At 45.8% G+C, this 21784-nt stretch overlaps 1 protein-coding gene across 4 annotated transcripts in view; it reads left to right on the top strand.

Annotated features, from left to right (window-relative positions):
• The window catches only part of LOC119389320 (tyrosine-protein phosphatase non-receptor type 11), a 344133-nt gene that overhangs the window by 280930 nt on the left and 41419 nt on the right, over nucleotides 1-21784 (top strand). For all 4 annotated transcript variants that reach the window (XM_037656526.2, XM_037656524.2, XM_037656522.2 and 1 more), the window contains one exon: nucleotides 12404-12515. In XM_037656526.2, coding sequence (XP_037512454.1) covers nucleotides 12404-12512 — 109 coding nt within the window. In that variant the 3' untranslated portion in view covers nucleotides 12513-12515. The remainder of the gene's footprint in view (nucleotides 1-12403; nucleotides 12516-21784) is intronic.

The raw sequence follows: 21784 nt of genomic DNA, 5'->3' as shown, positions 1-21784 counted from the left end.
TATTCAATCACTTGAGGTTTAAAGGCTGCAGTGAAAGATTTCAAGTGCCGGCCCATCATCCCTCACCTGCGATGGCTCAAACAGGGCTCACTACTACAGACAAAGTGACACCGACAACACAGATCTGAAGAAACACTGCCAAGCTACCCACACGATGCCAACGATGCGCCACACAAAGCAATAATGGCGCCGTCGAGGTCGGCGGAAGCGGAAAAGCTGGCAGCGCCATCTAGCTGCAATTTAACTAACTACACTTTTCTGGCGGGACTTTCTGAATTTTTTTTTCGAAATTCCCCCTCCAAAGTAGGGGTGCGGCCCTTACACAAGTATATACGGTAGCTCATAGCTTGTGCCTGCGGCTCTGCTAGCTGAGGAGCACCCAGCGATTGCTGGATCTCCTGGCGCATGACCTGAGGTTACGATGAAACAATTTTTCGCAGCTACTCTTGCACGATTTCTCTGATCGTCTCATGCAGGCCGGCGGTTCTTAGCACTTGAACATTGGTGTAGCTTGTGGCCAAAAAGTTGCAGTTGTATTGCCGGGTTCGCATGCTCAAGCGTTTTCTCGATTGTCGAAGCCTCCGAAGTAAATTCACTAACCGTCTTCGGCGGGTTTCTTATCAATCTAACGAAGAGTTCTTGCTTTACACCCCGCATGAGGAACCTGACTGTCTTCTCTTCTAGCATACTTGGATCGGCATGCCGAAACAGGCGATTCATCTCTTCTCCGTGTAGGTGGCAGTGTTTTCATTGGGCAGCTGCACACGGGTCTCCAGCATAGCTGCGGCCTGTTCCTTGAGGACAATGCTCATGAACGTGCTTAGGAACGTGGTCCAAAAGAGATCCCAGGTTTGTAGCGCAGATTCTCGGTTCTCAAACTACGTCCTCACGCGGCGTCTTCTAGGTAGAAGTAGACGTGACGCAGTTTTTCTTCGGAGTGTCAGTTGTTGAAGGTGTTGACTCGATTGTACATCTCCAGCCAGCTTTCTGGGTCTTCAATCGATGATCCACGGAAAGTTGGTGGCTCCCTGGGTTGCCGGAGCAGAATCGGTGCAGGTGGCACAGTGGTTGTCATCGTCGCTGTGGTTGAGGTCAGGGTCTTGGTTTGCTGGTTTTTTTTCAGGTAGAGGCCCGTACTCTGGCGGTAGACCTTGTTGCCTGCGGCTTGCTTGCTGCTTGGCGTTCGCGTAGATGCCTTCTTTGCGACTTAGGCTGGGTTCATGGCTTGATGGGGGTGTCCAGAACATGAACAAACAGCACCTCACCAGTTGTGACGGGGTCGTGACATCGACGAAGGCAGCAGTCGGCGTGTCCCAGATGGATGAACTTGTGGCCGGGAGACGGAAAGTCAAACTACATCAATACACACTGTACAGTGATAGCGGCGAACAGAGCATCCGCTGTCGATAAAACTGAACCGCGGCAACGTGTGTTGGCATTTATACATGCGGCATCGAACATTCGAGCATTGTCGCTGGTGCTGCATTCGTTTGGGAATGAACTCGTCTGTTCGAGGTTGTGCATTCAAGCATAACAGATGATCCTAAAATAATCTCAAATGTTCTCAGACATTCTGGCACTATTTGCGCAAGGCAGCAGCTACACGTGCAGTGGGCCGGTAACATAAAACATACAAAGAAAGGAGCGTGTGTGGCAATATACAGAAGCTTCACACAGAAGACCAATAACATGACTTTAACAGTGACTTTCACAATTTATTTGTGTTAATGTCTTGATTGAACGCTAGGTGATGTCACAATTTTACGAGATGTTTGGTGGGGGGGCTGGTTGCCACTTTGACAAACTATCGTCACGGGATTTGAGTAAGCCAGACACAAAGCAGGCTAATTCGATTGTCCGGCCCAAGCGCTTATGTTTCGATCCAATTTATTTAATTTATTTACAGGTACTGCAATCACCATTCAGTGATTTTAGCCAGGTGGTACATAAGGTTAATCCAAAACAAATAGCACGTACATGGACATATAATATGTACAGGTTATACAGTGTGTAGCGCAGATACAAACTTCCACGGGCAAGAAAGATAGAAGATAGATAGAAGATAGGCAAGATAGATAGAAGATTGCACAGAAGATACATACAAAAACAGAATACTGCAAGAATGCGATACAATTTAACTGGTAAGTACACCTTCTAATTCTGATGAAAACAATGCCGATGAGGGTGCCGATACTATCGCGTTTGTTAGTTTACTCCACTCGACTATGGTGCGAGGAAAGAATGAAAGCAATTATTGTGTGTTGTAAAGGGGGTTGGTCATGCCTCTGCCTGGTAGGGTAGCCACAAGAAAAAGAAATTTACTTGATATTGGCCCTTGATTAGTTGATACAAAAAAAAGAACTTAAGGCCCCATCACGGTGGTCTAGTGGTTATGGCGCTCGGCTGCTGACCCGAAGGTCATGGGATCAAGTCCCGGCCGTGGCGGCTGCATTTTTAATGGAGGTGAAAATGTTTGAGGCGCATGTACTTAGATTTAAGTGCACGTTAAAGAACCCCAAGTAGTCAAAATTTCCGGAGTCCTCCACTACAGCATCTCTCATAATCATATCGTGGTTTTGGGACGTTAAACCCCAGATATTTTGATTATTATTATTATTAATTACAAAACTTAAGCCTTGTGTTGCGGCACCCTAATGATAAGGGTGAAAGCTGAGCTTTATTTAAAAGGGCCATAACAGAAGTCCTTGAAAAAATATTATAAACAAAACTCACTGCTCTTTTTTTGCACTTTTTATATTGTTAATATTAATCCTAGTAAAAGGGTCCCGTATGATGGTGGTGTAGTCTGATATTTGTAAGGCAATTGATTTGTATGCTAAAAGGCAGACAGAAGAAGTGGAAAGCTTGAGCGCACGATGCAAAAAAGAACAGTTTGTAAGTTGCATTTCTTGTTATGTCTGTTATGTGTTTGTTCCAGCAGAGATCATTTGATATGTAAAGCCCCAGGTAATTATAATTAGTGACTTCAGGCAAAAAATATTGTTAGCATTGTACCTGAAATGCAAAGGACTTTTCTTGTGAGTAATTCGCATAAAGACAGTTTTGTCACGGTTAATGACATTTGCCATTCCTCGCACCAGGAGGCTGCTTTTTGAAAAGCTTGATTTGACAGAAGATCGGACGTGCTGGCAGCCTTGGAGTGCAAAAAACAGTCATCTGCGTAAAGTTTCACTTTAACAGGAATTTGTTCTACAATATCATTCATAAACAAAAGAAATAGTAGAGGCCCTAGAACTGAGCCTTGGGGAATGCCAGAATGAACCATTACGTATTTTGAGTGACAATCATGAAAAGAAACAAATTGTTGTCGTTTAGTTAGATAAAATGAGAGCCACCCGATTAACATTGTGTTTTTAAGTACTCTGTCTAATTTAAATAGTAATTTATTGTGGGAGACCTTATCGAAGGCTTTGGCGAAGTCCATAAAAATTGCATCTATTTGTTTGCCGGGGTTAATGGATTTTGCAAAATCGTGTTTGATTTCAACAAGCTGAGAAAAAGCCTTTTCTGATGTCTAGTTATGAAGTTGTGTTTGTTGAGAAACTCTACGGTATGATTGTGTATTATATGTTCTAATATTTTACAAGGTGTTGAAGTTGGTCGATAGTTCCCAACCGGGTTCTTGTTTCCTTTTTTATGTAATTCTGGCAGTTGCCCAATCATGCGGTAGTTCCCCATCACGTAATGATTTACATAACAGTACATATAAATACTTTGATGCCCAATCCAAATCTTCCGGAGACCATTCTGTGCCTGATATTTGCCAAAATGATTGACAGTACTGCCTTTTCCGGTTGCCATTCTCACGTCCGAGCGTCAGGTGTGCCTCAACCAATCCCGTGCAATGTGGTGCTTGCTCCCCCTCGTTCTCTCGTGACGTTTCATCCCATTCGATCACAGAACGTATACAAGGTAGCTCCCTAAAAGCCTTTCTGAAACAAACACCAGCAAGGCCTGGGGATAATCAGTGTGGCTGAGCCATTGCTCAGTGTGAAGCTTCTCTATATGTTGCATTTCCCAGCAATAATTCAGTGGTCGTTAGTTCAGCACCCTGTCTGTCATTCTATTACCGTCCTGTGTTTTGGGATTTCATCATTCTGCATGATTCCAAGGTCAAAAGAAGCTATCCTCACTGAAGGTAGGGTGTATTCAAAGGAAAATAAATGAGAACTTACAAATACTTTTACCGCGTACAGTAGGATCCCGCTGATGCGTTTCTCACTGAACCGCAGTGATTCCACTCCTGCGCCAACTGCGCCAAAGTGCGCCAAATTGTATTTACTGCGCCATCCTGATAATATCGACGAAATTTGCGCCAAGCTGTGCCAAAGCCTCGGGTTTGGGGGCGTCTATCACCGGCAATCACACCGCCGGCGCGTCAGAACATGTGGAGCTCGATCTTGGGGCTGCCAATAAAAGTCGCAATCATGGACCAAGAATTATTCTGCTGAATAAATAGCGCTCGCGCGTGCATTTCGAGTAAGCCACGATGCCATGCACGGTGCCGACGCAGCTTCTGTTCTGCAAGTCGGCTCGACAGCAAAACGCAGTGATTCCACTCCTGCGCCAACTGCGCCAAAGTGCGCGAAATTGTATTTACTGCGCCATCCTGATAATATCGACGAAAATTGCGCCAAACTGCGCCAAAGTCTTAGGTTTGGGGGCGTCTATCACCGGCAATCGCACGGCCGGCGCGTCAGAACATATGCAGCTTGATCTTGGGGCTGCCAAAGTCGCAACCATGGACCAAGAATTATTCCGCTGAATAAATAGCGCTCGCGCGTGCGTCCCGCATAAGCCACGATGCCAAGCACGGTGCCGACGCAGCTTCTGTTCTGCAAGTCTGCTCGACAGCAAAACGCGCTCTCCGCAGAGGCTCGTGACGTCTAGGCCTCTCGGTAGCGAGAAAGTGCGACGGCGATTCATTGGTGGACGTCGTCTGTTCTAGAAACGCTGCTGATAGCTCGTTTCAAGCGTCGCACGGCACGTAAGGAAAGCAATGTTCAGTAATAACTACATGTGTGCTGCTAAAATGTCTGTCACTTCTGTTTCCGGACATCGCGGAATGAAATCTGGAATCGCTAGCAGTATATATATGGAACAATATCGAATTTTCCTTGCTTCGCGTTTATGGAAGAGCACGCGAACGGTGGAAACACGTTCACACTTTTCCTAGGATATACTTTATCCATGGATCTTCATTAGGAAGAGCTTTTTCGTAATTGCTTGTACGAGCACGTCCGAGTTTAATCACTCTGTGGTGAATACCCCCTAAAAGGCCCTGCCCTTTCGAGCTCACATGCTAGGGTTCCAATTCGAATTTGTTGCTTGCTTTTTAAAAATGTCATCTCATTAATAAAAGCATATATCCTGGTCGAAGCAGCCGCAAATACGCAGCTGTCAGTAGCGGGCCTGTCACTGACGGCCCACAGTGAAGCGGCTACCCCATGTTACACGTCCGCCCCTCGCTTTCGGGGGTCAATAGCTGACGGGTAAAAAACTCAGTTTCGCTTAAGGGCGAAACAATGAATGCGATACCAACAAATTGTATTGTTAAACGAAGTAAGGCTAGCAGCTAACTCTCTTGGATTCGATCTCGCATAACTCAACGAAACACTAGTTTAAGGGAATATGGCCGCTCCAGGAACCGAAGCGTTTTCTTGCTCTGAGTTCTCTAAACACGAAGTAAGCGTTGAGAGCACAGCAAGTTTACGAGCCGTCTCCTGATGCCTCGAGATGGCGCGCGCGCAAGCGACTGCGCCCTTCGAACGATGCGGTCCCCCCCCCCGCTCCTCTGGCGTCCTTTCATGCTCCTTACGAAAGACGGGCGGGGCGTTTCCTCTCTGTTTGATGAGCAATCGACGGCAGGCCCGCACGCGGGAAGATGTTATCTCATGCGCTGTCCGTGCGACGGAGACAGACGGCCGGCTAGCTTAATCTCCGCTTCAGCCGCGTTCGTCGCCAGCGCTCGCGAGCTTTTACCCACGGCTAGAATGCGCGCGGTGATGTTATTAATTTGGTCTTTATACAGAAAATTACGGCAATGGCGACGACAAAAATCCGCGGAGAGCGTCCATATAATTGTTATCACAATAAACATTTTAAAAAAGTTGAGCCATTTCACTCAGTGAAGTGGATGATAAGCGAAGCTGTTTCGCGCATGGCAAGGAGGTGACATGGTGGAGGACAGTTTGGTATGTAAGGCCAGGTTGTTAACGTTCAATACGCAATATTAATGCGAAAGCATCAGATGCTTTATCAAACACGAAAGTTGACCGTCGGCAGCGTCAATCGATCGATGCAAAAAATAATCATGTGATGACGCCATCACGACGTCATAGATCGTCGAAACTTGTGACGTCATCATGGCGTCATATATCGTGATGTCACGTGATGACGCCATCACGACATCGTCGCTTTACACTGCTTCCGTAATCGGTGCGCCGATCATGGAGCTAGCGCAAAACCAGGTGAGTGCAGAAAGCTTGCAGAGAAGGAGGGGGAGGATCAACCTGTCGATCGAGAAGAAAAAGAACCTGGCTTTCGCCTTGGAGTTTTTTGAGGGGAATGCATTAGGGACAGTGTGGCTCTTTGGCATTGAGCCACTGCTGTACGTCACGGCGGTTGCCTACAATGTCTGCTGATAACCACATAGATGTATTTAGAGTGTTATTTCTTGAAGTGCAATTTTATTGATCTGGTATTTTGCTTATTTGCTAGTGTCGAAAATAATCGCCGAAGAGGTTAATTCAGAACACTCAACTGCATGAGCCCTTATTTTTTCATTAGCGAGTGAAGTATGGTGTTCTCCTGAGATGATTTTTTCCATGAGATTTGCAATGAATCGAAATATTTCTAGCCTTCATAAGAGCCCCATAGTAATATTCCGGTGCTTGAATTTATTGCAATATGCTTCTGTAGTGCACTCCAGGATGTAAAATTTGCTGCTCCAGAGTGCTCCCAGATGCAAAATTATCTGCTCCAAAGTGCTCCAAGATGAAAATTTTGCTGCTCCAAAGTGCTCCAAAACGGAAATTTTGCTGCTCCAAAAATTGCTCCAAATCAGAAGTCCTTGGTAGCATCACTGGAACCGTAAAAAAGAAACGCAAGAGCCGGGGAATATAAGAGCTGATAAACAAGAAAAATTTAGAAATCAGAGTAGTGACGAGATGCACACAATTTTATTTCAAACCTTTCGCTTGAAGAAATCGTGCTGCGTCGCCTGGTGCGTTTTCTCATGACCAATCAGTGCAACGCGTCTTTCAAGCACCTGCAGTGCCCACGTGGCTTTCGGCGTCGTCCAACATAACAGCCCACGAGAGAGACAGGAAACACGAGAAAAACACGAAAAGCATTTCCTACAATAACAATAGCAATGAGTACACGCAAACAGGATGATTCCGGTCAACAAAATCTAATCTCCAAGTCTACTTTTGTTGAATACATCAAAACAGATTTATAGCTCCATAACACATCACAGACGCCATGTGTAGATGAAAGATTCAGATCTTGGAGGTTGTGGGACTTAAAAAGCATCGTAGATGTCGCCCTCACCGCTTCTGGCAGCCAATTCAATCCTTAGGCCACTAGGTGGACCAAGCCGAACCATGTGAAAAGTCAACAGGGCCACCTGGGCCATCTCGGAGAGTCAGTTTGGTCCCACAGTGGCAACGTAACAGTAGGGTTCCCAATGCATGGGATCCTGCAGGAGCTGCATAAAGTGAGTGGATGTCACCCGATAGCACTGGTCTTCAAGAAGACTTGTGTTGAGCCAGCGTGCAACAGGGACTGAAATTCATAGCATCATGCAAGATCTTGCAAAACAGAAAATGTGGCTACCACAAACAAAGTTGCCCAAATTCAGATTGTCGCCTCACTTTTATGCAACTTTAAGAACATATTGTCTTTTGTTTTTTGTTGTACTAGGAATTTTGATGTCAAGTCTTCATTGGATTAGGTGGAGGGCAAGAGGTCAGTTCAGTGTTCTAGCACAGTGGCCAACAGTCAACGTTTTCATGGAAAACCATAGTGGCAGAACCTCGTTTACACTATTTAGTACCACAACACACTTCACCTGCATATCTTTCGGCTAGGGCACCGCATCAAACCATAAATGTTGTCCCTGGCTCTCAAGCTTACCTTACCTGCACTCTGGAGACCATCTGGCTTTTCACTGCAGTGGAAAAAAAGGCCACTTTGCATTTCTCTTTTTTTTGTTATATTTTGTGCTATCTTGGTTGCTACGTCGTAACTTTCTATGTACACATGTATCATTGCCGTTTTAAATGTACTAATCTTGTACAAATGCACCTGCATGCGCTGCTGTTTGTTTTTCATATGTACAGGCAGGTCTAGTGTTAAAGGGAACACTTGCATACAGGACATGTCCGGATTTTAATGTCTTGCAAAAGCATAGTGGCATAGATATGCGTCATGAGAGTGCTAGTGCTTGACCATTCCTTTCCACATCCGCTTGCCGTGACGGAATGTGACAAGTGCACCATGCTGTGCCACTACAAAAAATAAGACATGTTGCAAGTTAGTGTTGTGAACCTTTCTTTTTGTAAGTTAACGTGGATTATCAAGCGCTAATTCAATTTTTGCTATCCTCTTCAAATTAAGGGCAATTTTTTTTTAAATTTCTACGAAACAAGTACGCCAGGTATATTGTGACAGCTTACAGCCTTTCCATATGAACAACTGCCACCAAATTGATTATTTAACCCTTTGCAGTCCGTTGTCAGGCCCCTCCCGCACATTTTCTTATTGCATTATGCGTCATCTCTAAAGGAGTAAATAAATTTATTTTTACTTGAGCCTTCATTTCCTTATTTTTGAACCACAAAGGGTTGAAGGGGTCATGAACCACTTTTCCAAGTAATCATCTCATGACCTCTGTCAAGAACAAGCGCAGTTACAAGGGTTTGTCGGGTGCTTTAAAGTGGTACTGACATGAAAATTTCCAGTTTTTTTTTTTTGCGTCAAATGAAAGGCCAAGCCCTCAAGAGCCTAGAAAATGTACTGCTAAGTGTGAGTGCACCTTGAAAAATTAATTACAATGTGTTTTAAAAGCTAGTGTTTAAATGTGTTTAAAAGCTAGCTTCTCGTCATGTGCTCGACGTTTCCACGGCACCGTGGCTCGGTTGGTGACGCACAAGTGGCCATTTTGAAAGTTTTGGTGCCTGACATCATCACACCTGGCTAGACTGCTGCGTGAAGCCACCAGAATTGGTACTGTAGCCTGACGTCAAGCTAGTGTGGATGTCGGTAAGTGGGCCACGGGAAAATTGACTTTAATATAAAAAAGAAAAGTCACAGTTTGGCCACAAGGGCGAAGCAATGAATGCGATCGCAAGAAAACCAGCCCATGATGGAAGCGCTGCTATGCTGCAAAAACATCTCACCCCTCCCCCGCAGCAACTACCGCACGAGCAGACAGCGGAAGGGCAAGGTTCTCCCTGCGCAATTATTAGAAGAAGTGAGCGAGCTGGCCGACGACTTTTAAATGCGCCCGTTCGCTCCTCATGCCATCTTGTTGCATACCTGCCAAGTCTCCCGGATTACCCGGGAGACTCCCGGATTTTGAACGTTTCTCCCGGTTGTACGGGTCATAGAGAAATCTCCCAGAAATCCAGTTTTGCCCCGCGCGTCCAGTGCTTTGTCTGGCCACATAAGCAAGGTTGTCTGGCCACCTAGTAGAAAGGATTCTTCTTCTTCTTTTTAACGATGGTAGAAAGGTTCAACTCAGTTTCATTGCGCATGAAGTAGCTGTGCACTTTGCGCCGCAGTCCAGCACTTAAAAGGGTAGCCGATGTCTGTCGAGATAGCGCGTTCGCCAGCGCTCGCGACCGTCCCCGTCTTAACGGCGCTCCTTATGGTCCCTTGCCCGACGAAATAACTGGTAAGCAAGCGACGACAGGCCTCGCACGCGGAGCGATGTTATCGCATGTGCCCTTCGCGCGACGGTGACGGCCGGGTCGTTGCATCTCTGCTTCTACAGCGTTCGTCCCTAGCGCTAGCGCGCATTTACTCGCACGTGAAACAGACGATGCGTAAGCGATGTTATCAGTTTGGACTCTGTACAGATCAGCGGCGACCGCAAAATCCCGCTGACAGTAGGCAGTTTTAGAATTGCGTACGCTAAGTTAGCGTTAGCGTACGACGCACGCGCAGGCGCAGTTGCGCTAAAAGCCAGCGCAAAGCTTTGCGTACGCTGTTCTAAAACTGCCTAATGTACATATAATTGCTATCGCAGTACACCCCCCCCCCCCCCCCCCCCCCCCCGCGGTCGGCATACTTTATACCTCCCCCCCGTTGAGTAAATCTCCCGGATTCCGTTTCTCCAAACTTGGCAGGTATGTTGTTGGTAATGAAGAAACGCTTATAAGCGCATGCCGTCTCCGAGTCCTGCCAGCGATAAAGGGTGTGTATGCAACGCTCGCCGTTAGCTACCTGAAGGATCTGCATTTTGTGGCGTAGTGGTTAGCACCACGCGCTGCAGAGAGAGAGGTCGCTGGTTCGATTCCACGCTTCGGAAGCATTTTTCTGAATTATTTTTCTTTGGGACTTTTATATATATCTATACATACTTATACATATACGGTGCATGACGGCAGCGGCAAAAACCAGCCGAGACTGTCCATATAATTGCTATCGCAATAATAAAATGTCTTATCAGCATTTGCTGTCATTTGTGTGGCACAGTAAACTCACCTTCAAAAAACGGTGTCAGTACCCCTTCAAGCGCTTTCTCTCGTCCCGACGAGTGCTATGGAACAGGGAGGGATGGCAAGGGGGAAAGAAACTATGCCTGTGCGCGTCATGACCTTGAGCACGCGTGAGGAAACAGAATCGCTCTCTCCCGTTGTTTGAAGGCTGTGGGGTCTGATTGTGATGAGCTGTTCTCGGAACATGCGGAGACAGTCACGCGGTCGTGCAACCAACACGAACACATGTGCATTTATTCATCTGCTTTTACATCATGGTGAGCCCGCCAACGGAATCTAATGCACTTTTAGTAACACACTAAGTAACCTTCTACAATGCCGATGCAATACCCGGAAAACATAAGAAACCCAAGACAAATAAGACATACAATGCACCGCGAATGCAGCGTCGCCAACATTCGACTCACCACGAGGGGCCCGCGGGAAACGTCCATCCCTGCACACTACCAAACCCCAAAGGAGACTCGCTGCTGTTTCCTGCACGCTGGCCTAACCTCCCAGGTGGCACTGCCGGCGCCACCGCACTAAGCCTACATTGCATGAGCACAGCGCCACATCTCGCTCGGTGGCTGTTAATGCTAACTGCGGCTAATCCGCGAGGCGCTTGCACCATGAGACACAAACAACTTTACAGGGGTGAGAGTACCCCCGCAAGGCAAAATCCTTACATGCCTTGGCAAAAATGGAATGGCAGCATCTGCGGGGTCAAGACAAGTGATGCAAAAAAATCATCCTATGATGACACCACCATATGTCATCATCACGACATCACGTGACATCATCGCTTGGCGAAGATGGAGCCATCATGGAGGCAGTGCAGAACCACGTTAGGTGCAGAAAGCTTTCAGAAGGGGGCAGGGTAGGATCAATACATGGACTGAGAAGACAAAGAAAAAGATGGCTTTTGCCTTCGAGCCGTCTTAGGCAAATGCATAGGGGTCGCTGTTTTTTGTGTGCACAAGGGTGGCTCACTGTGTAATGTTAGCAGACTATGGAGCCCTGACCGGCATGTGGTGGCATCCCGTAGCAAGAAGCACATCTTATTCAAATGGTGCACTTGACTTATTCTGTCTGTTAGCCAATAGCATGCTACCCGCTGTCTGACGTCTATTGGGTGCCGGCAGCTCCAAAAAGAGTGAGGGCGGGCCTTTGTATGAAAAGAGGCACCTGAGATAATGGCAACTTTGCACTCCGCTTGTAAGCTATCCTTCTCGCGCACGACTGCAAGATTTGGCTCAGGTGTTCACAGCAGTGTCTGCTATCCGCAGGATGTGTTTTCTCACCAAATCTGAGGGGTGGTTCATGGCCCCTTTAAGGTTTATGAACAAGTGTCTGTTAGTCATTAAAATTTTATTTTATCAACGAAAGAATATTTCCATCTCAACGTAGATTTTGTCTAAAGGTGACAAGTGACATGCTGTTCTTTTTTTTATAAAAAATCTGTGGTGTGTAGAAAGTACACCTTGTATTTGTCTTTATTTACGCTGTTTCAAAACTACTTAGCAGAAAATGCACTCTGTGAAAAAGTAATTTCAGCAGACGATGATAATCAGGTTTTCAATAGTGCTCTTGTCCATGTATGTTGACATAGTCTGATTACATGAGCGAGACACGAAACGTAATGGAAACACTGCATTGATGTTTTTCTCTTGCAGGCCACCAACAGAAGTGCCCCGGCAGATGTATGAGAACATTCCACTGCAAGAGAGGAAGTCACCTGTGGGAACAGTTTGTGCGCCGCCACCACCACCAAAAAAGTCGTGACAGGTGAATTCACTTCACAGTCTCGTCCTTGCCACTTCCTTCTAGGTTGTGCCGGTGGCTCAGCAGTTACGTTGCTTGGCTGTGGGCCCAAAAGTCACGGGTTAAATCCCGGCAGTCGCATTTCAGTAGAAGCGAAATGCTAGACACCCATGTACTGTGTGATGCCTGTGTACATTGAAAGACCACAGGTGGTCAAAATCATTCGAACCCCTCCACTAAGGCGCCTCCTGTAGCCTGGGTTGCTTTGGGATGTTAAACCCAATAATCCAAACAACCTAGATATATCGAATTAAAGGGCAAAGGCAGTTGCATATGAGATCTGGCAGTGCTTTAGTTTGAGCTAGTTGGTTGTGATTGGACGTACTGCATGGTGTAATTTTAAGGCACAAAAAACATTACTGAACAAACAGCCGTTGAAAGGACGTGCACATTTCTCGTCATGTCAGCCCACGCCTTTATAACCGGATCAGTACACTTGCATATGCTTATGCATAGAAGTGCACTCGCCTGGCGTCCAAGACCAATGAACATCACACAAAAAGGAGTGTGTGATGAGAGTGATAATCAAACATATGTGTCGTTATACAGACTGGCTGGTCATTAATTATTCGATCACTGCATTCTATCAACATCAGTGGGCCTAGTTGGAGCCACCACAATGGTGCAGTGGTTATGGTACTTGGCTGCGATCGCATTTTCGATGGATGCGTAATACTAGAGGCCCATGTACTTAGACTGAGGTGCACGTTAAAGAACCCCAGGTGGTCTAAATTCCCGGAGCCATCCACTACGGTGTCCCTTATAATCATATCATGGTTTTGCAACGTAAAAGCCCAAATCGGCCTAGTTGAAACTGATCATTTTGATGACATTTGCATTTGCACATCCAACCATCTGGCAGAGCGAAATAGCTATATCTGTGATCACAACTGTTGTCACTAATGTTATAGAAAGTATTCATGTATCGACAGAAAGGCTATGTGGAGTGGGTATTGTTTGCTTCTATGATTGGCTGGCAGAGTAACACCAACCCGAGCAGACCATCTGCCTTGTTGCCAAGGGCTATTTCTTCAACTTAAGCAACATATCTATAATGTTGAGCCTGCATGCTCTGCATAGAAAGCGAGAGGCTCATTTCCTTCACTTCCTGGAGTTTCAGTTTGGATGCTCCAATGTCAGAATTAAGTGGGTCTGTAACTGTACGATTTGTTATTGTCTGCAATGGACACATGCTTTGTGAAAATGATCATGCTTACTTTAATGTGCTTGCGTGCACATGTCACTACAACAGAAGTATGCAATGGTTCCGTGCAGTTTTCTGTTCCTTGTTACAATTGTGCTGCATGCAGAGGAAGTGGCGCCCTTTTGGCGATTGCAAATGACACTACATCTTTTATTGTGTATTCAAGTAAGGATCTGGAAACTGTCTGGCCTATGTATGTCGTAGTCATAAAAAGTTTTATCATATACATACCATGCATTACTGCTCACCCTCCACAACACCTATATTCTTCAGTTAGCTGTACGATAGTACTAAACCTTGTTCACATGTGATTTCTTTCGTAACCCATCCTGCTCCTGGGTGATTTCAATCTTCCAAACATAACCTGGAATGATCATCCTGCTTCGCTCTCCTCTTTCAGTCATAAGCTAAGGAGTAAGACTAGTGCAGAGTTTTTTCATTATCACAGATAGTAACACAACCGACAGGTGTATCATCTGATGTTGCATGTATACACCCGGCCTTAGCCTTGTTTTGACATTCTACCACGATACATGCTTGGAGATTATGTACCTACCTACTATAAGTGAGACTGCATATCTGCACTTTGATTCATTTATTCACCTGGTTATTCAGGACACCTCAATGGTTCCGACATGGGACATTGCATAAGGGGTGGGCATCTTAGATTTCGTAGCTTTACAGATGATCTTCAAAAATAGCTTTGAAACGAGAAACATACTAGTGATTAGGGCATTGTCAGGAAGCAGAAATAATTTATGAACATTGATAAGTAGTAGATTGGGAACATGTGGTGAGAGAAACGGTGTGCTGGAATTAGTCTCCTGGGGCAGCAGGGAATAAGAAAATATTAAGAAAATTTTGTCGAGCACTTTTGAGGCAAGAGGCCTGTGAGAGAAGACACAACCTAGTTTTTATAGCAGAAACACTTCAGTTGTAGGAGCACAGTCCAAAAGATTGAATCTGGCACATTTCTTCTGGACCGATTCTAGAGCATTAATTGTGCTAATTTGATGGTTGTCATAAATAGCACAGGCATATTCTACTTTAGATGGAATTAAGGTTTTATATGCAGCTCTTCTAACTGCAGCCGCTACTGAAGACAACTTTCGGCATAGATTACCAAGTAACCATTTGCAGCAATTCATTAACTAATTCATGTAATGGTTCCAGGACAAGTCACTAGATACATGCACTCCTAGATACTTAAATGCCTCGCACTGAGCTAAAATGTAGTTCTTAGTTGGTAGTAGGAAGGCACTATGTAATTACAACCGCGATAAAAAAATGCGTGGGACTGGGAGCACCTACCCACACTGTTGAACCTGCACAATTCGCTGCACCATGCCTGGATTAGGAGGATGTCTTGCTGGAGAGTAGAGCAGTCTTATGAATTTTGTTATTGGTTGGTGCAAAACACGATCATTTGCAAAAAGGCATAAATTGGACCACACGGTAAGTGGAAGGTCTTTAATATCTGTGTGAAATAGGAGCAGCCTAAGGACAGAGACCTGGGCTGCTTCTCAATTATTTCAACCTCCAGAGCAGACAAACTAAAGAAAGTGGACATATTTATAAAAAAAGTAAACTTTACTGCCATATATAGCAAGCTAACTGCATTTTTCTACACTGAAGTTTAAAAATTGTTTGCACCAGCAGAATTGAGACATGTTCTCCTCTGAAGTTCCAGAACTAACGAAAAATTACATTCAATCTTATACAAGACATTATACAATACCATGTACAAAAAGACTGCAGTTCCAAATGTTGCTGAAAAACTACTGCAGATTGAAAATCAACAAACACAGTGGAATCGAGCTTGTTTGGTTGGTAGGAAGGCACTGTAGTACACCAGAAGTTATGCTTCAAAGTTGTGAGTAATGGCCACTTGTGGTTACAAAGTGAGTGCAGTTTGATAAGCATCCAATGCAATAAAAGATGTTAGTGCCGAGGTCCAGATGACTTACTTTCAAAGTAAATGTTTATGACAGACCTTATCAAATGCGTTAGCAAATTCTAAAACAATTCAATCTGTGAATGATGATTGTATCGAGAGAATGATGTAATTTATGAGTAAATATTGCAAAAATTAAGCTGAGTTTAAGTTTGATGTGTATTTTTAAATCCATACTGTGTAGTGTCGTGTCCAATGTAGGGCAATGTAGACGTATTCATTGATTGCTAAAACAGCTTTGTTAGAATACTAGAAGGTCACTGGTATTTTCTTTGTAATTTTGAGAACCAGGATGTGAATGTTTTGTTTCAGCAGATAAATTAGTCTTGCGACACCAGCCGCATGAACAATCACTGGAGTAACGACGACATAATCATTCTGGCAAGTAGGACATAGGCAATCATTGCAGGAGACGGAAAATTTTTTCCCAAAATGTTTCATAATAAGAGGTGCAGTGCATTCTTCATTAGGCACAAGGATAGATAGCAATGGGTTTTCCAGAATTATATGTTCATCGTGCACAGGTTGATGATAGAGAGAGAGAGAACAACTTTATTAAAAAAAAAGGTCCGGCGAGTTCTTCGGGGATTTGGGGACGTATCCCCACCTAGGGGCGTCGGCCACGAGCCCTTGAGCTCTGGCGGCTGCCTCGGCCCGCTAGACGGCCCAGAGTTAATCCTCTGTTGTGTCTTCACGTGTTCTGTGTGTGTGTGTGCGCGCGCACCTGTGACGCCTCAGCTGGCCGCCTACACCATATCAGACTATTGCTACTACCACGTCTGCATCGTTATCTGTCTACACTGTGCTGCCTATAAATACGTTCTACACTTTTCAATAAACGTTCTTTTCATTCTGCTGACTACATTGATACATTGCTGGTCCGGCACTGCTGTGCGCACGCCATGGCTATGCTACATCCTCGAGGGCAAAGCTGAACAGTGCAGTCTCCCAGCGCGTTCGGTTTGAGCCTGTGTCTTTGTCTGGAACCCCACCTCTGTCACACTGCCATAACATGTGTTCCAGGGTTGCCCTGGCCTCGCAAAACTTGCAGCTTGCCGAATAACGCTCTGGGTAACAAAGATTCAAGGTTACTGGGCTCGGAAACGTTCTGGTCTGCAGCTGTCGCCACGTGACCGCCTGCATCTTGTTCAGTTTTTGATGTGGTGGCGGAAATTTGCACCTGGCCAGTCTGTAATGCTGTGTTATGTCTCTGAAACTAGTAAGGTGATCCTCCCACTCCCCGCCCGAAGTCACGGCGGTGATGTAGACGGTGGCGGCTCGGTCCGTAAGCCCTCGAGCCGCCCCGTGCGCCGCCTCGTTGCCGGCGAGCGAAGTGGTGTGTGTGGGCGCCCATAAGATATAAACGTCCGTATTCTCGGTTTTGTCCTCAAGCAGAATGCATAACGCCTCGGGGGAGACGCGGCCGTTGGCAAATTTGCGGACTGCGGTCTGGGAGCCGCTAATTACCACTTCGGCCGTGGTGGTGGCCACCGCGAGCGCGATAGCCTTCCTCCGCTGTCTCCAAGTGCTCCGTGCGTAATGTGACGCTAGTCGTGCAAGCGTTCTCATGATCTATTACCACGGCCGCGAAGCCGCGCCTGTGTGCATATCTGGCCGCGTCCACGAACACTGAGTCTCTACAGTTGCCATACTTCTTCTGTATGTCCTGTGCTCTCTTTTCCCTCCGACCCCTGTGGTATTCGGGATGCATGTTCTTTGGCAAGGGAAGAACAACCAATTTATCCCTGACGTTGCTGGCTCTGTCAAGTTTGACACCGTGCTGAGCGTGATACCCGATTCCTAACCTCTCTGGTATGTATCTGCCCGTCATGCTCTTGGAAAGGCGTTCGTACTGCGCTACATTCTGTGCCTCTATCAATTCTCCCAGCATGTTATGTAGACCCAGATCTAGTAACCTACTCGTGCTCGTGTTGATCAGTAGCCCTATTGCCTGTTTGTAAGCCTTCCTGATTAAGCCTTCCATCTTTCTCTTCTCCGCTACCTGCCACTTGAGGTTGGGTGCCACGTACGTTATTCGGCTCAATACGAAGGCCTGAACTAGCCTGATCATGTTGCCCTCTTTCATCCCGCTGTGTCGGTTGGCTATGCGTCTCAGTAACCTGATGGTCTGAGCGACTGCACCTTTCAGTCTTCCAGTTGCCGTGATGTGTAAGCCCAAAATGCGTATGTTATCTACCCTGGGCACAGGTCGCCCATTGGACGTTGTTAGTCGTATGTCCCTACTGGGATCCTTATCATTCATTGAGCCGTTCGGCTTGCGGCCTCTTCGCGTGGATTTGTAAACTAAATGTTCTGATTTTTCCACAGAGCAGCTCAGGCCGGTGTTCTTTAAATATTGCTCAACAGTCTCGATCGCACGTTGTAACGTCTCTTCTATGTGCCCGTCGCAGCCCTCCGTAACCCACAACGTAATGTCGTCGGCGTAAAGGCTGTGATGAAGGCCTTCGATTTCTTGTAGCTTGGCGGGCAACCCCACGAGAGCTATGTTGAAAAGCATGGGCAATATCACCGATCCCTGAGCTGTACCGGCGCTACCCAACTCTATTTCCTCAGAAGTAAGCTCTCCGAAAGTGAGCTTGGCCTTTCTATTCGTGAGAAAATCTCGAACGTAGTTGTTCGCCGAGGCCGAGTTCCTGCATTTTGGTCAATACGGTTGCGTGCGTTACGTTGTCAAAGGCCTTTTTCAGGTCCAGGCCAAGTATGGCCTTGGTGGACCTGGTTGGGCTATCTACCACCTGGTGTTTTATCTGTAGCATCGCGTCTTGCGTAGAGAGGTTTCTCCTGAACCCCAACATCGTGTGGGGAAGCAGGTCGTGGTCCTCGAGGTAGTTGGCGAGGACTACGTCCTCCAACACCTTTCCCAGGCATGAAGTCAGCGAGATCGGTCTGAGGTTCTCTAGTTGCAGTCCAGGGGCGTAGCCAAGGGGGGGTTCAAACCCCCCCTTCCCGAAATTTTTCAGTTTTGCTTGCATATATATACACGCACACATACAAACGCACGCGCGAGCATGCATAAAGTATGGCTGAACCCTCCCACCGAAAAAAATTTCTGGCTACGCCCCTGTTGCAGTCGCTTTCCCGGTTTCGGTATCAGCACGATGTGCGCAGTCTTCCATTGTTGCGGTAGCCGCCCAGTTTCCCAGCACATGTTGACGTACTCCGTGAGTTTCTTTGTTGATTTACTGTCGAGATTCCCGAGTGTTTTGTTCGTGATCCCGTCGGGCCCGGGCGCCGATTTGGTGTTTAGCTTCTGTAACACTGCCCTGATCTCTGACTCGCCGATCGGTCTGTCTAGGTCTTCGTTGACTGCGCCTCCGTAATCAGGATGCATTTCCGATCGGGTAGAACTAATGTACCTTTCCGTGACCTCCCGTAAGATCTCCTGTTCGGAGCCTTTGTACGCATGTATGATTTTGTTGACGTTCTTCCCGTATGCGGCTTTCGTCTCCTCCGGATCTAGCATGTACCTAAGCAAGTTCCACGTCTTGGCGAACCCTAGCTGGTTCTCCATGTTACTGCAGGTATTTTCGCACTGTTGCTTGCACAGCTGCTGCGCGTGACTCTCAATGACCCTGTTTAGCTTTGCTATCTTCTTTCTAAGCGATCTGTTGTGCCTTTGCCTTTTCCATCTTTCCTGCAAACTGCACTTGGCCTCCCACATGTGTAAGAGTCTGCTGTCTACGACTTCGAGTTCCGCCTCCGGCGGGACCAATCACGTTGCCGCGGCAATGTCCCGCTTCAACGAGTCGGTCTATTCGCCAATATCGTTAATCGCTTCCTCCAATTCTTTCGACTCTCTAATGTTTCTGAACTTGTCCCACTCGACCAATTTGAGCTGTTTACCTCTAGTCTTGCACGGTCCCGCCCTGACTTTAATCTCTATTAAGAAATGATCACTACCTAAATCCTGCTACGTGTTCATCCACTGTGAATCGGCAATGTTTTTCGTAAAAGTTAAGTTCAGTTTGGTGTGTACGCTAACGCTGTTACCTCGCCGCGTTGGCAAGGAGGGGTCGGTAATGAGGGTCAACCCCTCTTGCTGTGCGTCGAGCCACAGGTTCCTACCCTTGACGTTTTCAAATTTGTAGCCCCACGCAGTGTGTTGAGCGTTAAAGTCCCCGGCAATTATTATCGCCTGTTTGCCTGCGATGGCGATCGTTCATAATTTTTTAACAGTAGACATTATAAGGAAAGTTAGATTCAGGGTCCTTTAGTGACAGTACGTATGCGCCAAATGCAGGACTTATAAGCAGTTGACAGGTGTTTTGTAGAGCGATACAGGCATTTTTTACAGTTAGATAGCCACTTCCGATGGGCACTGTACCTAGGAGCATCAGAATTTGAGATCATGAAGTAAGATTGAATGTAATTTTTCGTTAGTTCTGGAACTTCAGAGGAGAACATGTCTCAATTCTGCTGGTGCAAACAATTTTTAAACTTCAGTGCAGAAAAATGCAGTTAGCTTGCTATATATGGCAGTAAAGTTTACTTTTTTTAACTATGTGCACTTTCTTTAGTTTGTCTGCTCTGGAGGTTGAAGTAATTGAGAAGCAGCCCAAGGCTCTGTTCTTGGGCTGCTGCTATTTCACACATATATTAAAGACCTTCCACTTAACGTGTGGTCCAATATATGCCTTTTTGCAGATCGTGTTTTGCACCAACCAATACTAACAAAATTCGTAAGACGTACTGCTCTACTCTCCAGCAAGACCTCCTCCTAATCCAGGCAAGGAAATAGCGGGCTTACGAGGCATAGGATGGCTGTCAGGTGCAATTATAAATGCAGGGCAATTTATTATTTCTCGTCAGTTTCCTGGTCTGTGCAATTTTCAAAATGTTCTTGGGGAGAGCTTGAAATTCAAGAAGCAAGTCAAATTTATTGAAAATCTGCATATTCTTGGGCATTGGGTCGCGGTGGCAAACTATGGAACCCCCAACAACAGTGTTTTTTGTATGATTCATTAGACCAGGACAGTAATTATGCCAAGTGTAGCAACTCAAGTAATGAGCATAATGCATCTTGCTTCAAACAGTCTTACCATTCACGCTAAGGCAGTACAGCATCAAGAGAACTTATATGACTGTGGTGTTTTTGCCTTTGCTAATGCATTCACTATTGCATCTGGCATCAACTCATGTACCATTGCTTTTGTCAAGACCGTAATGCGCAGTCATTTAATATCATGTCTTGCAAACAATGAAATGGTGTGATTCCCTCTTACTACTATATGAGTGCCCAGGGTAAAACCAAAATCAAGTTCCTTTTTTGTTCAAAAATAATGTCCTAATTATGCTGTTTAAATCACTTAGAAATCAGCCTTAAATGTTTACAGTCATACGGCCATTGATTTTAGGCCTTTCTATGGATACCAACTCTAGGTTATTAACACTCTGTCATCGTCCTGAGCCTTGCTCCTCAGCATTAAACCATTTCCTTGAACGTTCTTTGATAGTGAAAAGGCACTGCAGGTGTACTTACTTCAATTAACTGCTCGTGGATAAACTTTTTGAAGCAAGTAATAAATTCAGAAGTACATTATCACTGAGAGGTTGCTGCAGTCAAGGAATGTTCCACTTTTGCTACTTGTGTGCTGTATTAAAAGTGCTTTGTGAATGAAACGCAGTTGTATCTGAATGTGTCTGCACAAGGCAAACTTTAAAATTTTGTGCTATTCTCCCTACTTTCATTGTTGTGTACATGAGATAGCTATCAGTACCATAATTTCTCACAGGTCTACAACATAAAACTAAAAATGTCAGTAATAAAATCAGATTCTCCCATTTATATTAAGCTGAAGTCTGTATATGACACGAAACATCACAGTCTTTCAAGTGCTTTTCTTGAAGTGTTGGTGGCTGTTTCTTAAGCTAAAATATTGAAACTTTCGTGGATGTGCGCTGCTCAAAGTAAGAAATCTAAACAGTACTTAAAGCTTGATGTTTGAAGATTCAATGGTGCATCTAGACCTGCGCGCTGCTGCACACACCGCTGCTGAAATCCCAAGAGTCAGGCCCGTAGCCAGAGGGAGGGCTCTAGGGCACACCCCCCCCCCC

Source organism: Rhipicephalus sanguineus, chromosome 4 (assembly GCF_013339695.2).
Source record: "Rhipicephalus sanguineus isolate Rsan-2018 chromosome 4, BIME_Rsan_1.4, whole genome shotgun sequence".
NCBI lineage: Eukaryota > Metazoa > Arthropoda > Arachnida > Ixodida > Ixodidae > Rhipicephalus > Rhipicephalus sanguineus.
The sequence above is the reverse complement of the archived record's forward strand: the minus strand, read 5'-3'. Positions and strand labels throughout refer to the sequence as shown.